Below are 16638 nucleotides of genomic sequence, written 5' to 3'. Positions count from 1 at the left end.
TTTTTGCTGAGCATGGCAGTGCTGGTTTGGGCTGAGATGGAGTTAATTTTCTTCATGGCAGATAAGATAGGGCTACCTTGTGGATTTGTGCTGAAAACAGTGTTGATAACATGGAGATGTTTTTGTTACTGCTATTTTTGTAAATGCTGAGCAGTGCTTACTGAACACAGTCAAGGCTTTTTTGGCTTCTCACCCCACCTCACTAGCAAGGAGGATGGGGATGCACAAGGAGTTGGGAGGGGATACAGCTGGAACAGCTGATCCCAACTGACCCAAGGGATATCCCAGACCATGCAGCATCGTGCTCAGCATATAGAGCTGAGGGAAGAAGAAGGAATTAGAAGACAGAGTGATGGATTTGTCTTCCCAAATCACATGATGGAGCCCTGCTTTCCTGGGGATGCCTGAACACCTGCCTGCCCATGGGAAGTGATGAATGAATTCCTTGTTTCTCTTTGCTTGTGTATGTGTAGCTTTTCCTTTATTAAATTATTTTTATCTCAACCTATGAGTTTTCTCGCTTTTACTTTTCCAATTCTCTCCCCCATCACACCAAGGGGAAGTGAGTGAGTGGCTGTGGGGGGCCGAGTTGCTGGCAGGGGCTAAACCACGACAATGAAGTTTCATGGGGTCGCATATCTGGGATCAACTGCCTGGCTGTATCCCTTCCCAACTTCTTGCACAGCCCGCTAATGTACTCGCTGGGAGGGCAGTGAGAAACGGGAGGCCTTGGTGCAACAGCTAAAATATTAGGGTGTTGTCAGTATTGTTTTGATCACACATCGAAAATACAGCACCATAAAAGTTGCTGTGAAGACACTTAACTTCATCCTGGCCAGAACCAGTACTCTGTCTGATTGTAGCAGTCATCCACCTGCACAAACAATTTTTTTTAAGTTTATTCTTTCTAAAGAGATTGATAAAATTGAATGTTAGGACACCGCTGAGTTAGTTCATTATTCAGAAATACCAGAGTTGCAAATGTGTGTTTTAGATTGCTCAAAGAACCACCAGCACAGGGAGCAGCAAAAGAGCAGGTTTAATATTAAAATGAAAGCAGGACAAAGTTTGTTGACGAGGTTCACTCTTCTGCTTACCTGGGTGGTTAAAGCACACAGAGGAAAATCATACTCAAACCTGTAATCTATCAAGCTAAAACTAAAATCAACCTAAAATGATCTACGTAGAGGCTGGTGATGGGAAAAGGGTAAGGATAAAAAGGAGTAAGGGAGACCTGCCCATTAAGTCACAGGGTTCAGAGTGACTTGGCAAACTCAGCCCCAGACTTGACCAATGTTTTAGACTTAAAGATTTTGGCAGCACTTAAGCTTGACAGCACTTAGACTTAACAGCACTTAATTGATAGCCTAATTTAACAAAATTTAACAAAAGATTCTTATAGAATTTACTATAGCACAATGGTAACTCACTTATAGGCCTAATTTACTTAAGAATCTAAGAAGGTGACATTCATAATACATTTGCTAGAGCATATTCGCACGCCCACAGGCCTTAACAGTACGTACAAGGTGTATCTCTGAAAAATTCCCATCGAATTCAGGGAATTACTCACGCTGGATGCCTTTGTATCGTCTCAACAGGTTGATCTTTGAGGAGTGGGGGTATCAGCTCAGGCTCTGTTGTGAACTTCCAAGTAAATTTGAGAGCTCAGTGGCGCAAGAGGTGTCCCACTCAGAGGGAGATGCTGGTCACTGCCCACTAAGGTCCAGGAGAGCTCAAAGGGTCTCACTTAGGACTGCTGTTTATAGAGCTGCAAAAGAGTGGGCTTTAGTCATAGTAGTGTTCCATCCTCGCCACAATTTGGATTTGTAACTTACTTTGACAGTTCAGTAACAAAAATGTCGTTCCACATGGGTTGTTATTCAGGCAAGAAAAGTAAGTTTCCAAGGCAGTTTTGTTAAAAACAGGAGCTCATCAGACAGTGTAAGTTCCTGGGAGCAGAGAGTGTTTCCAATATGCTCACAAGGAGCTGAGCCCAGGTGCTGTTCGTCAAGGCCAAGGCCTAATGAGCATTTCTGATATCACAGTGCAGGCCGAGAAGGGGATGGAAGTTGTACCACCAGAACCCCACCATTTACTTTACTTTGGGTGTCATTCAGCATGCAGAGAGGTTGGAATGAATGGTCTTTCTGTGGCAATTAAAGTTCACTTAGATAAGGTGCTGAATCTGACATCTGCAAATTTTTATTCCTTTTTAGTTTTTTATGAAGGCAACTCAGCTGGAACAAATGAAAGAAGACTACTCATGTGTTGAGAAAACTCAACAGAATACACGTATTCAGATAGAACAAGGAAGAGAGGTATGTAAAAGTTAAAGTAATTATTAGCACTGATCTGTGCACTGTAAGAACTATAGGACTTAAACTGCATGGTTTTGATTTGATTAGGTCTTAGTGACATTAAATTTTACAAAACACAAATCTTTCCAAGATTTCGCACTACATCACAACTTTTTGCACTCATGATGAACCTCTCCTTTTCTTTTTTAAGCGTCTTGAAGAACTTAGGCAGATTTATTTAGAAAAAAAGGAACTCTACAAAAGCATTGCATTTGTGAATGACATGCGAAGACGTCTTGAAGAGTTGAAACATAATATGGCGTGGGCAGTGGTAAGTGTCTTGCTAAAATATGTTTATTCATATGAAATGTACTTCTTTCTCAGTCTGTTGCCGATGTTCTGATACATGCTAATATAGGTTTCTTTTTAGGTGAGTGAGATGGAAAAAGAAATAGAGCCAATCAAAGAAGGCATCAAGGCTGAAGAAGCAAATACAGAGTTTATTCAGAAGGTAGAAGAATGGCAGGTACATATACAGTTTAAATCACTCTAGTTTTAGTCCCTGCCTCAGAGATCTGTCATGAAGGTTTTCTTGGGTATCGTTGCCTACAGAAAAGATCAGTGATTTCAGGAGACCTTTGTAAGTCTTTGACTTCTTAAGACTTCTGTAGGTAGAAAGAGTAATTTTGTCAAATATTCATATTCACCTATGAAATATATATTTTTACAGAGAAATGCTAGGCATCATTATTGTGAATTTAGGATCATAGAATGGTTTGGGTTGGTTTGGATCATCTAGTTCCAACCCCCATGCCGTGGGCAGGGACACCTTCCACTAGATCAGGTTCCTCAATGCCCCATCCAGCCTGGTGTTGAACACTGCCAGGAATGGGGCAGCCACAGCTTCTCTGGGCAACCTGTGCCAGTGCCTCACCACTCTCATGGGAAAGAATTCATTCCGTATATCTAAATTTCCCCTCTTTCAGTTTGAACCCATTACTTCCTATCCTGTTACTACAAAGGATGAAGAGTTCCTCTCAGGCTTCCTTGTAAGTCCCCTTCAGATGCTGAAAGACTGATATGAGGTCTCCACAAAACTTTTTCTTCTGTTCTCTGGGCTGAACAGCCCCAAAAGTTTTCAGTCTATTAAAACTTCTTCTCCAAGTTTTCTTTATTAGCATTTTCCTTTTTTAAAAAAAATTTTGTGGATTGGTTTGTTTGTTTTTAAGTATTTGTTTTACAATTGAGGTATTTTTGCATTGGGATGAACATGTCTGTGTAGTACTGAAGGAACATTGTCCAGACACTGGCTTAACTTCTTTTGATGTCATGTTACTTGACCTTATTGTATCAAGAGTCCTGTGTTTGAGTAAACCATGAGATAGAAAAAAAGGTTACTGTTTACTTCACAAATTTGGTAGTCTGTAGGTTTCCTGAGAATGTCCATTTATTAATTTTCATCTTTGCATGTCTGTAGTGGCAATGAAAAATTTTGCTCCATTACTACTTGTATATCATTCTCTTTTTTCACCACAGGTAAAAGTGAATGAAGCAGAAAAAAAGTACAAAGCAATACTAGACAGATTAGAAACAGTAAGTGAAGAAGCACAAGCCCTTCATCCTCAGTGTATTTCTTTGAAGGCTGAAGTGCAAGCAAAAAGAAAAGCAGTCAATGAAATCGAGGTAGGCGAAAAGTTTGTACCAGTTTAAAGCTTTAATCTTGTCCATGTTCTGCCCTTCTGTACTCCTGCATCTTTGTCTTGGCTTCCTAAATCCATAGTGCAGTTCAAAAGAGGTGGAATTTCCTGCCTAACTGGCAAGTAGTTTCTGGTCAGGGGCCCTGGGGCTTATATCTTTATATAGGTGTTAATCAGTGTTAAACTTAGGTCAAAATAAAATAAATAAATTTAATTCTTGAAAATCAAGTTATGTTTGTCTGGTTTGGTGCCGTTCGGTATTTATTTACTCAAAAGTGTAGTTCTTTTTGAAGTTATTTCTTCTATTTCTTAAATTACTGTATCCTATTTCCTTCATAGGTGGTTTATAATCGTTTCAAAACGGAGTTAAAACGTCTGGGAAAAGACGATGAACAGCTGTGTAAACGAATCGAAGAACTGAAAAGCAGGTAAATACAGATACAGTGATGATGATGTATGTTTATTATACAGGTGTGAAAGCAGCGAGCTCTTCTGATTAATGAGTAATATAAAATACTTACTTAAACCTTACAGGGTCCAGTTAAATATTTGAATATTTCTGATCCTGTTTCTTTGCATGCCAAGACTTTGACTAGGATGTGATGAGGTAACTGGGTAGCAAAAAGTCTTTTTTTTTTTTTTTGTGATGATAATAGACATTTTCTAGCTTCCGTGATGTCGCAAAACAAATATGCCTTAAACTAAATGCAATAGGAATGTAACTGGAGAGAGTTACATGTGATTACAAATTAAAAAAAAAATAAATAAAAACTGGGATTTATGCTTTGTAGATTTTGTAAATGCACAGAATGTTAGACATAAATTTCTGATACATAAATCTTCTGTCTGCTACAAGTAATAAAGTTCATGTCATTTATAATTCATCAGTATGGTGTTAAAATATTGAAGTATATTCTTTTCTAGTGCTAATCAGGTTCCAGAGCCTGAAAAATTGGAAAGACAAAGGAAAATTGCGCACTTAAGGGAACAGCTAAAGGCATTCCGTGACGAAGAAATAATGATTGCTCAGCAGATGGATCAGTTTCAGCAGGCTATATATAAGTGTAGGGAAGAACATGCCAGGGTCAGGTAAGTTATGCTTTTTGAATCTAACTGTTTTCCTTTGTTTTAAGTTATAGAGAGAGATCCCTTGTTATGTACTTGCATTCCCTGAAGTATTAGGCTCCAGTTCCTTTCTTTTTTTTTATCCCCTTGTTTATCTTAGCACTTGCTAAACTTTTTCTTTGACACTTCCATGACTTAATTGAAAAACTTTTGGAAAATTAAGAAAACTGTTTTGTCATTAAAAGTGAAAGTTTTTAGTCATTTAAAACCTGCTATAAATCCATGCTGTCAGTTTAATATCCTTTCTTCTTTCCACTATCTGTATCTTACTCTCTTATCATCCTATTATGATTATGATTGAAATTTTTTTTGTTAGTTTAATACACCGGTATATCCTGATAGGATGGCACAAGATATGTAAAACATTATAAGAAAATATATACACTTAGGAGTAATTATTGCATCTCTAGTTAAGGCACATTCATAGAGGCTTTGAGGCAAGTGCTTCAAGTACCAATTTAGTCCATACCCAAGCTGGAAAACCAAAGCACTCTGGCTTTGATTTGGAAACCCGAACTTGAACAGTATTATCAGAGGGGATTATGACAATGTCATTTATTGTCTTGAGGGATTTGAGAATTGTTGCTTATTGCACTTGGTGTATTAGTTTAAACATCTTTTATCAATTATTATAACCAATTCTTACTTTGTATTCTGTTGAAAGTCTTTTAGAAGACAGTGAAATTGAAGCATGTAATTAGAAATAAAATAAATTTATTATAATTTTTTAGAAATAAAGTCTTGTAAAACTGTTGTAAAGTAGTAATTTTCTCTCTTGCTTTTTTGTCTCATGTTTCTTGAAACTATAAAAATATTGTTGCATGTTCACTGTACCTAGATGTACATTGAACTACTGACATCTTGATACACTGTGCTATTAGGAATTGAAAGACAAGGCTTCATAATTTTTTTAGTCCAATTAAGGCTCTATAACTACTGAAAAAAAATTCTGTTCTCTTAGGAGAGAAAACGCTGATGCGCAACAAGCACTGGATGCCAAGCAGAAACAGCTGAGAGAGCTGAAAGACAGTAAAACAGATACTTTGAAAAGATTTGGACCACATATACCAGGATTTGTTGAAGCAGTTGAAACAGCCTATAAGCAAGGGCACTTTAACAAAAAACCTCTTGGACCTATAGGTAAGAATAACTGCTGAAACAGGCACATTTTCTCATAGGACTTCTTGTGTGGCTGCTAATGAAAACAGTGGTCTTTCAGGAAAATTATTTGTTCTTTAAGGAGTTTCAGATATATCTTTTTCTTCTGTACTTCCAGAACTAAAAGTTTTATCCTGGTAGGTTATCTTTTGCTCCTGTCATGAACTTGCTGACATCTTCTGGTTTTTCTCACTTTCCAGCTGTTTGAGTTGAAGTATTTTATGTAGCTAAAATAGCAAACTTTCAGTGCACCCCTCCAACTCCCCCACACCCCCAGAGCATCAGACTGCTGTGCTTTGGGTGCCTCGGTGGGGTAGCACTATCCAGATCTTAGACAGATTTTGTTCAAAGTGTCCAGTGGCTGACTTGTGGGCTTGTCAAACTCAAGATGTTTTGGGTGGATCAACTCAGACAGACCCAACTGAGATCTTCTTGGGAAGTTGGCCTTTATTTGTTTTCTGTCCAGCTCTGACAGTGGCTGCTGTTTTCTGTTTGTGAATGGGAGCAAAGACTTCAGCATGTTCTGGATGTGAAGGCCAAGTACTAAAGTACGTGGCATTTACTGCAGAGTAAGAACATGTACTACAGAAGACAGGTGATAGATATAATGGAAATCTTCATGTTTAAGTTGCAGCATAGTTGTTCCACTGCCTTCATCCTTAAAGCATTAAATTGTTGATAAACCATCTTTGCCTTTATACACTACTGCTGAGGTGCCATAAAATTGGTACCCTAAATGGAAGTTAGTAGACACCAGTCAAAAATCTTGAAAGAAAATGTAGGCCTCCAACTATGTGTATATGTCTCTAGGAACAGAAATTATATATTTATGTTCTCAGGGTAGCTTGTCTGTTGTGGAGTTTTTTATCTTTTAGTCAACTTCTTAATTTTTTTTTCTATTTGGAAGAAAGATTTATTTTAGACTCTTAAAAAAACCTGCAGCACAAGACAACAATTAGTAAAAATATCCTACTGAATGTTTTGTTGTGGAACACAGCTCCTAAAGCCTTGCCTCTTATGTTTATTTAGGTGCTTTCATTCATCCAAAAGATCCTGAACTGACCTTGGGTATCGAAGCCTGTTTAAAGGGCCTAGTTCATGCATTTTGCTGTGATAATCATAGCGATGAAAGAACTCTACAGTTATTGATGTCAAAACATTATCCACATGGATTTAGACCTCAAATAATTGTAAATAAATTCCAGAATAAAATTTATGATGTTAGACCGAGGTAAGTTATGTTTTGAAATTTGTTGCTTAGCCTTAATGGTTCAAATTATTAGTTGAAAAGAACTATTTTTGATTATTTTTTTTTAAGAATCTCCTGTGAGTTTTATAAATGATATTTTTTCTTCTTTTCTTCAGAGCTGTTTATCATCCAGAATTCCCATCAGTACTGACAGCATTGGAAATAGATCATGTAATGGTTGCCAATTGTTTGATCGATGTGAGGGGTATAGAGAAAGTCCTGCTGATTAAAGTAAGGCTTTAGGCTCCCTGTTGGTCTTTAAAGAAACTTGTTTTCTCTTTGTGGAGCATCTGGAACCTTCACTAGTAGTGTCTGTAATGGATAAAAGGGGTAGAGCAAGTTTTGTTTCCCTTCCTGCCTGAGGAGAGGTGAGGACCCTGATGGAACTAACGACGCTTACTTTTTGTGGATTTTATTTTCCTCCAGAATCTCTTGTCCCAGTTTGTCCTCTGGCATTCCTACTGGAAAACAGGCAGCTCATGCTCTGTTGAGCACAGAGAGCTGACTGTTTATCAAGCGTGGCTGTCACTGAATGTACGTACAGCTGAACTTTCTAGGCTTTTCTCATGGCAGGAATATTAGATTTGTTATTCCCCTCCTGCCTTACCTAATCACTGATTTTCATAATGTTACCATCTTTGAGCCCTGCCTGAACTATGTCAATTGAATCTGAAGTATTGCGTGGAAGAACTGATGCTTCTGAATAGAGAACACTATTGCCTTGGACAAAGGCACTTGTGACCGCTTAGTCTGGCACTCTCAATGTTTTTTTTTTGGAACATGTTTTTTGGTAATGTTACTGACATTAAACTTTAATTGAATATTGTTTGATGTACTTCATACCTTGCTTTGGAAGATGGTTTCCTGTATGTTTATTTCACTTCTGACTACTAAATACACTGTGCATAGTAACCTTTTGGTTAGTGGGGTTTTTTTTCCCATGGCAAATTACAAGGGATTGATTAGACTACAGAATTTACAGTATAGATAAATTTGTAAAAGAATAAAATAAATGAGTAGCTAGACTTGCTGGGTTCTTGAGAACAGAAATGTCTTGTTCAACTAAGAAAAGTAGATTCTTGACACTATAAATTTTTTTCCACGTTCTTTCATTACTGTATTTCTTATTTCATTAGGAATTGAAATTATTTCTGGATGAGAGCATCTAGACAACTTTTAAGTTGTTATCTTTAATTGTTGTTGCTTTTCTATTGGAATGATAAGACCATTGTGTTTTTCAGAGCAACCGTAGAGCTCGTGAGGTAATGCAGTCCAGTCATCCCCCAGAAAACTGTAAAGAAGCTTTCACTGGTGAAGGTGATCACGTCTTTGAAAGACGGTATTACTCTTCCAATTACTCCAGACCCAAGTACCTTAGTCAAGATGTTGAAGCAGAAATAAGGTTAGCATCTTGTAATGTTGTGTTTGTAAAAACTGTACTTGTTGACATGAGTAGTGGAATTGCTTATTTCTCTATTTGCATGTACGCTACTCTCTAATCTCTCCATTTTCTTTCTGAGATTTACACTTCCCTCTTGAGAATTCTAGAAAATCTCTTTATTTCAGTGCCTTTCTGTGATAGGTACAAAGCTGCATTGTATCTAGTTATCTTTCAACTTGTGGCAAGTAAGGATTTGTTGTGCTGGATACTCCAGGAAATCTTTCTACCTTCTCTTTTAGTTTACAGTTGGAGAAAATGAGTATGGAGTCAAAGCTGTTTCTTTTAAAATCTAACACTTGAACAGCGGTGTCATAGTTTACTGTAAGGGAAGCCTGATTTTCCAAACCAAAGTTGTTAGCACATATACTACTACTGGTTTCAAACTTTGCATCTGTGCTTTCTCAGGCTTTTGATTTCATTCATGGCAGGTATCTCACCTTTTATATTTTTAAGGTTTTTCTCTCTCGTTGCTTAGTTATTGGTAGTTAAAAAAGCAAAATGTACTTCAAAGATTGCAAAAGAACTGTCAATAAACAAATTGGCAACAATAGATTACTTTTGAGGCTCAGATTATATTAGAGACATATTAGGTAAATATTTTAATTTTAGTTTTAATAGCTGATAGTATAGACTGAATTGAATGTTAAAATTAATTTCTACAAACTCAAAAGTTTTAAATATGTCTGTTAACTATACTTTCTTCATGTTGGTATATAATGAACTTCACTCAAAGATTATCTTAACTTTCTGTAGTGGTTTAAAAAAAACAGCTGGGAATTAAACCTCAAATAAGCCACTCCACTTCCACTCACCCCCCTCCAGTAAGAGAGGGCAAAGGCAGAGACTATGAGTTGAGATGACAGTTTACTGAAAACAAACAGCAATGGAATAAGAAATGCATAGTAATAGCAACAACCAGGACACTTTCAAAGTGTGACAGGAATTCTATTGCTAGTTTTGCCATGGAGGAATGATGTAGGCTAGTTGAAAAAGAGTGCATTTTTACGCTTTGTCTTGTCATTCGCGTAATTTTTGTGTTTTTCTGTGTGTGTCATAAATAATACCTGTGTAATATATCTCAATATCACTTTGTTTATAAAGTCACTTGGATAAAGAGATTGAAAGCAAAAGGGCACAGTTGACAGCATCTCAGCAACGTTTACATTCCATTGAAAATGAGATTAGGCAAAATGAAGATCATCTTTATGGTCATCGGCGACACCAAAAAGAACTACAGGTAAAAATAAGAACAGTGTTAGTTTTTAGAAACTCATCAGTCTTTCCCTATTTCATTTTGACTTCTGCAATGTATTTTGACTGAGTGATAGTTTTTAATGTTTATCCTTACTTTTGTTGTTTGCTTTCCTGTTTTTTACGTTCTTAATATACTCTCATAGTTTAGGACAGAATGGTAGGACATCAGTCCTAACATATACTGTTGTTTCTGTTTGATGTCTTTCTTCCCCTTTGTGCAAAATCTCACAAATTTCTGCTGCTTGTTTTGACACTAATAGTGCACAGAGCAGACACTTACACCATATAATCCTTCTCCTTTATTTCTCTTGAGGCTTGCCTCTTCATTCCCAGAATCTTGCTTGTTGTCATGCTCTTCATATAGACTCTTATCCCATTTTGGTATGCTGGGACATGTCACATCTTTAAGTTTTCTTAATTTTAATTTCTTTAAAACCATTTTACAACTGTTAGCTTCCTTTTTGTGTTTTCTGGTACTCCTAGGTAGGAGATTGGGTACTGGAACAGGCTCCCCAGGGAAGTGGTCACAACACCAAGCCTGACAGAGTTCAAGAAGCGTTTGGACAATACTCTCAGGCGCATGGTGTGACTCTTGGGGATGGTCTTGTGCAGAGCTAAAGGTTGGACTCGATGATCCTTGTAGGTTCTTTCCACTCAGCATATTCTGTTATTCTGTGATATATATTTGTGGTGGCCAGTGATGCTCCAGGTAGGCAGTGTAAGCTAATACATGCTATATAAGGCTATATTCAGTAAATTACAAATAAGAAGCAGCAAAAAAACTGGCATGTGGACTGAAATGCTGAAGATAAATATTTGAAGAAAAAATAAAATGTATTTTATTCAATTCTTATGTTAAATACAAATGAAATAATGATTTTAAGTGCACATGACTTTCAGATCAAGTTATATCTTACGAAAATTAATTCCATAGGTAGGTGTGAAGAGTTGTCTTTTGTTAGTCACTAATGAAACTAAAAAAATCAAATATCTTCTGTGATGACTTCAATGAACAAATGTGAACTTTTCTCTTTAGTTAACTTAAGGATGTGTTTGGATTTTTTTCAGATAAAAATAAGAACAACAAATGGAGAAATAGTAGATCTTGAAAATGTGGAAGAACACCAGTCAGTGGACATCCGTATATTAGTAAGAATAGATTATCAAATTATCTCTAATCAGCATATGAAATGATGTCTTTTAATGTTGGCAGTGTTTTGAAATAAGCAAAGTTGGATGAATAGTCAAGAATGTAACACTTGCTGAAATTGTAAACATTTCTGTAAATGGAGTGATTTTATTTATTTTTGGTGATTTTTTAAAATACTTTCCTTCTTTTTTTCTATCTTTCTCTTTGATCTTTTGCTTCCTTTCTCTCTTCCTCTTCCCCTTCTTCCTTTTCTTCTTCTGCCTTTTTCTTTCCTCATTCCAGACGTGCAGTGCTGTAAGACTCTGGTTAGGGAGAAGTGACATTGTAGGTTTGAAGGTCAGAAGTGGCATCATCAAAGCATAGGTAAAGGCTACCCTGAAGCATAATTAATGCCACAGCACAGCTGCTCTGCCCTGAACCCACAGGTTCTTCCTTTGCTGCAGCTTCACCATGCACAAATTTCAAATTCATGTATTGCCCTAGGGAAGGACATGGTAGGATGATAGTTCCTTCAAAGTTCTTATTGTTATCAATGTGTTCTTAGAATGTGTGCAAAGTAGTTTAAGAATAGAGAAAATTTTTGATGATCTATTGTGATTTGTGTATTGGTGGCTGTGAATTTGAACTGTTGTTCTGTAATATGCTGATGTATAGATGACCAAGATTTAATTCCGAGAATTATGCTAATATTAATCTTGACTGCAGTTGTTTCAGTTAAATTCCATGGCGGTTTCCCCACTGTTTTATGTGGGATCAACAAGAGTCTAAGTTGACCAGATTTTTTTTTTTCTTTAATCACATCTGGTGTTGGCACGAACTCACCCTTTTTTCAGTAGTCTGTCTTTCAGTGTGTATACACACATGTGTATGTAACTAAACATTTCAAAATTTATTCAAAAAGTAAAGGATCAGTACAGATTCTGAAAGCTCTTACAGAGTTTCTCTTTTCCAGATAATCTAATTCTGTTGGGTTTTATTTAAAAAAGTATATTATTTGATGAGATGGAAGATAGTTTATTAGCTTTTTGTAGGAGAATATCTTCCTCTTTAAAAATTACTGGACACTTGCTTGTTCAACATCAACGTTTTTACAGTTGATTTCTGTTAATGGTCCTATGCAGCTGTTAGATTTATGTATTTACTTCTCCTCATTCCTTTCTTGGATTTTGGTTTTTGTGTTTTCTGTGCTTTCTGACCACTACTATGGATTAATTGCTGCTTTTTCACTTGGTATTGATTTTCATTGCTACCTTGATTTAACAGTTGTTTGATTGTGAAGAAGACTCAGCAGCACAAAGTTTCATTTACGTATTTTTCCCAGGTTTTGCAATATTTGTCTCTGTGAATCAGAAAGTATGTATGATGATAATTCCTTAGGAATGGTCTAGTTTTCTAAATAACAACAACAATCCACTTACTCTTCCTGTATTCCTTTGTCTACTGTATGTACATATTCTGTCATGGATCCTGAAGGAAGTTTCCTTATTCTTTTCATTTTTTTCATCACAACTCCCTAATAAAGTCCTTTATAATTATGAAATTCCACTTTTATTTTGGAGTTTGATTTAGTGGTCTCCTACAAGATTTGTCAGTCTCTTCTTTTAGGCTTTCATGACAATTACATTGAGCTGCTCATGTTCATATTAGAATTTTAGAGTACTTCATGTAATATTGTACCCTGATAGTAAAATTAAAATCTGGTACAGTAATTTACAAATGTATGTTTCCTTTTATTATTCCTCACTTTAATATATTTTGACAGCAAGATGAAGCTGAAGAAAATAAGGCTAAGATGGAATCTGTAAAAGAAGACATGCAACTACAAAGCAGAAAAATGGAAGAACTGAAAAATATTCTCCTGGAAGCTGAAAAAAAATTAAAAGAAGTGAAAGAAAAAATTCATGAAGTAGAAGTTGTTGCTGGTCCAGTTAAGGTAATAATAATTTCATATTGTATTTTTTAATTTGCTCCATTTGTGTGGCAAGGAGAATCAGGTTAAGGAGAGGTGAGGCAGGAGAAAAGATCATACTGCTTCCTCATACACTTAAGGTCTGCCTATAAAATGGAAATGGAGCATTCCATCTAGAGCATGTTGAGAAATAATCTTGGCAATATTTTGAAGGTGATGTTGGTTGTTAAGTGTAGTTGCTGTAGTGTTTTATGTTCAAAGAGAGTTCATTTCCAGGTATCTTTAGCCATGGAGTGAAAAGGAAGGAAAAATAGTTTCCTTGGCTTTCCTTTTTTGTGCATCATATTTGCTGGTTTGACTTGTTTCTTTCTAGGAAGCCTTGGCTAAGAATGTTCATAACTGTTTATTTCTTGAAATAGCATTTGAAGTTCTGTATGAAGTGGTTGTTATTCTCTGAAGTTGCATAATCCCAGAAGGTACCAGTACCTAGTTTTAATTATTCAAGACTACAGAAGGCACCTGTAAAAGGCAGAGAAATACCAAGACTGAAGACGAATAGCAGAGTGGTGACATGGAAAATGTGATATTGGCAAGACCTAATGGTTTGAAAATGGAAAACAGAAATAAGAGTCCATCACATTTACAGTATTGTAAACTTGTAGAAGGATGGAATGAGGAAAAATGTAGAAGGATCACTATCCTAATTTCTTATATGTCTCACTTAAACTGTATATTGCTATGTAGTCAACCCAAATTAAAAAAGTAAGAGCAAACAAAAAGAGGAAGGAAACAGGTCAGAAAGCAACCAATAAATATGTTCTAATGGAAATTCTAGAGATATGATCTATTTTAAAAGAACCACTGTGTAAGAAAAGAGAATAGACCTATTCAGAATATGAGAACATTATTATTGCTTGTTATTTGGAACACTGAACACAATAGAGGGCAGCTCTAAAATTCCTGAAAGGGTTTTAAATTAGATGTGTTGTTAAGTGTTCTACAGTTGTTTAATAACCTGTAAGTTGTGGCTTTAAGATAGGATTTGAAAAAAGTAAGAGCATCTATTATTGTTGTTGGTGTTTGGTTTTCTTGTTTGTCATTTTGGGGGTTCGGGGTGGTTTTTATTTGTTTTTTTTATTTGGTTTGGTTTTTTTTTCTTTTTGATTGTTAAGCAATCTAGTGGACAGGGACGAGGAAGAAAATTATGCCTTAATTTATGTCATTCTTTGTACCTCTTTGCTTCTCTGGAAAGATATATCACTTCAACAGTATCAACACTCATATAGTATAGAAGTTGCTGGTGAAGGGTCTGGAGCACAGTTCCTGTGAGGAGCGGCTGAGGGAACTGGGATTGTTTAGCCTGGAGAAAAGGAGGCTCAGGAGGACCTTACCATGTTGCAGCTATCTGAAAGGAGGTTGTAGCGAGGTGGGGCTCTGTCTCTTCTCACAGATAACAGAGGAAATGGCCTCAAATTGCACAAGGGGAGGTTTAGATTAGATATTAGGAAAAAAATTTTCACAGAAGGGGTGGTAAAACAGTGGAACGAACTGCCCAGGCAGGTGGTGGAGTCACCATCCCTGGAAGCATTCAAAAATGTGTGGAAATTGCACTGGAGGACATGGTTTAGTGGTGTTTATGCTGGTGGTGCTGGGTTGATGGTTTGACTCGATGATTTTAAAGGTCTTTTTCAACCTTAACTATTCTGTAATTCTATGACTTTATATTACAGGTATAACAGGACACTGAATTTTCACACAGAAATGCAGTTCTGGCTGATGTCTTTACACAGTCATCAGAAATTCTGGATAGAATGTAGTGTAAAAAATAAATCTATATTTTTGAGTTTTAGGAGAAAGGATGGCTTTTTTCAAAGAATAAAACATCACTTCAAGATATGATTCCTAAAATCATTGCATGTATTTAATATGTCCTTGTCAGAATTGAGTATAGACTCTCTGATAAGCTGCTGTTAAAGCTCCTGGACTCTAGAAGGAGTAGTCTTACTGAAAGGAAAATCAATTAGACTGTGTTAAAAACAACCTGTGATAAGTCCATAAACATGTGGAGAGATTCTCAGGAATCTACCCCAAACAGCTCTCATCATGATTTGTTCCAAACAGGATGAATTAAACCAGGCTGAGTCAGAAGTGGAAAGCAGTAAACGCCATTTGCAGCACTATGCAGACAAACAGAAAGAACACTTGGCTTGCATAGAAAAGCTCAAAGAATTGCTGGCTGCCAAAGAAAAGGAACTAGAGGTATGTGTGGTTTTTTTTTTTCTTTATTGAAATCAGATGGTCATGATCCTTCTAATATTTAATAATAAATCATTCCAGTTGTGTGACATACAGACCACGTTAATACTCAGCTACACTGAGTATTCTCTCACGTATGTCGTAACCTGACTTTCAAAATCAAGTAAAAGTAATTTTGTGTAAGTGAATTGAGGCCTCTTTTTTTCTGGCAGGATATAATTTCTGTCTTGACAGATAAGCTAGGGATTATCCATCTAGTACTATTTCTTCTGTTTTTTGCAATGAGAAGATAAAAATGACTTAACCTTAAAATTTGCATTTTAAGTTAAATTGAATAATGCTGTTCTGGTTTCTTGGATGCTATGTTTTTCATTGTACAGACCCCATATCTGATCTTTTGAAGGCTTAGCTAAGCTTTATTAACTAACTTGGAAATGACATCCACAAAACCTTTTGGAAGACTATTTAATTATGGTGATTTCCATTCCTTATTTATCTGTATTAGCTAAATAACTGTGATATTATCAAAAATCTCAGATGGATACAGTTCTTGGCACTGAAATAACTATCTACCTATAAATATCGTTAATAAAATTGTTAACTGGGTTTGCTGTGAAGAATACACAAAGAACAGCACAAAAACATTGTCTTGCTTGGAGACCGTGTTTTTCCATAGCCTAAAATATTCGTTGCGAGGACTAAACAGATTTTTAAAAAAATGTATCAATTAGTTGAGCTTCAAACATTACTTTAGGAAAAAACGGCGCAGGCCAGGCAAATCTACTCGGAGCGCATCCAGGTCAGCAGGACTGTTAAGAGCCTTGATGCAGAAATGAATCGCTTCAGAGAGAAGATAAAATCAGAAACTAGTCTCCATGGAAACAGAGAAGAAATAATACAGTAAGTCATCTTAACTGTGTAAAGTTGTTCAGGTAAGATGGAAAAGAGAGGGGAAGGAAGAGTTTTCTTAGTGACTCACTGTGCATTTATGTGTGTTTTTAGTACTTAAGCTGTGTGTGAAGGTATGGAAATGTGTTGTACTGATTCGCAGTCAACCAGTACTGAACAGATTTAGGAGTCCTGAAAAACCCTCCAGTGA

At 36.4% G+C, this 16638-nt stretch overlaps 1 protein-coding gene across 2 annotated transcripts in view; it reads left to right on the top strand.

The window, feature by feature from the left end:
• The window catches only part of SMC6 (structural maintenance of chromosomes 6), a 33198-nt gene extending 16566 nt beyond the window's left edge, over positions 1–16632 (top strand). For both annotated transcript variants that reach the window (XM_039385481.1, XM_039385480.1), the window contains exons 9-23: positions 2220–2321; positions 2512–2631; positions 2731–2826; positions 3837–3983; positions 4337–4425; positions 4922–5086; positions 6084–6262; positions 7310–7511; positions 7646–7760; positions 8771–8931; positions 10072–10207; positions 11293–11373; positions 13137–13307; positions 15405–15542; positions 16294–16632. In XM_039385481.1, the coding sequence (XP_039241415.1) occupies positions 2220–2321; positions 2512–2631; positions 2731–2826; positions 3837–3983; positions 4337–4425; positions 4922–5086; positions 6084–6262; positions 7310–7511; positions 7646–7760; positions 8771–8931; positions 10072–10207; positions 11293–11373; positions 13137–13307; positions 15405–15542; positions 16294–16443 (2052 nt within the window). In that variant the 3' untranslated portion in view covers positions 16444–16632. The remainder of the gene's footprint in view (positions 1–2219; positions 2322–2511; positions 2632–2730; positions 2827–3836; positions 3984–4336; positions 4426–4921; positions 5087–6083; positions 6263–7309; positions 7512–7645; positions 7761–8770; positions 8932–10071; positions 10208–11292; positions 11374–13136; positions 13308–15404; positions 15543–16293) is intronic.
• The last annotated feature ends 6 nt before the right edge of the window (positions 16633–16638 follow it).

This window comes from Pipra filicauda, unplaced genomic scaffold (assembly GCF_003945595.2).
Source record: "Pipra filicauda isolate LSUMZ 115617 unplaced genomic scaffold, ASM394559v2 scaffold412_size1447426_pilon, whole genome shotgun sequence".
NCBI lineage: Eukaryota > Metazoa > Chordata > Aves > Passeriformes > Pipridae > Pipra > Pipra filicauda.
Note: the sequence above shows the minus strand (reverse complement) of the source record. Positions and strands in the feature narration are given on the sequence as shown.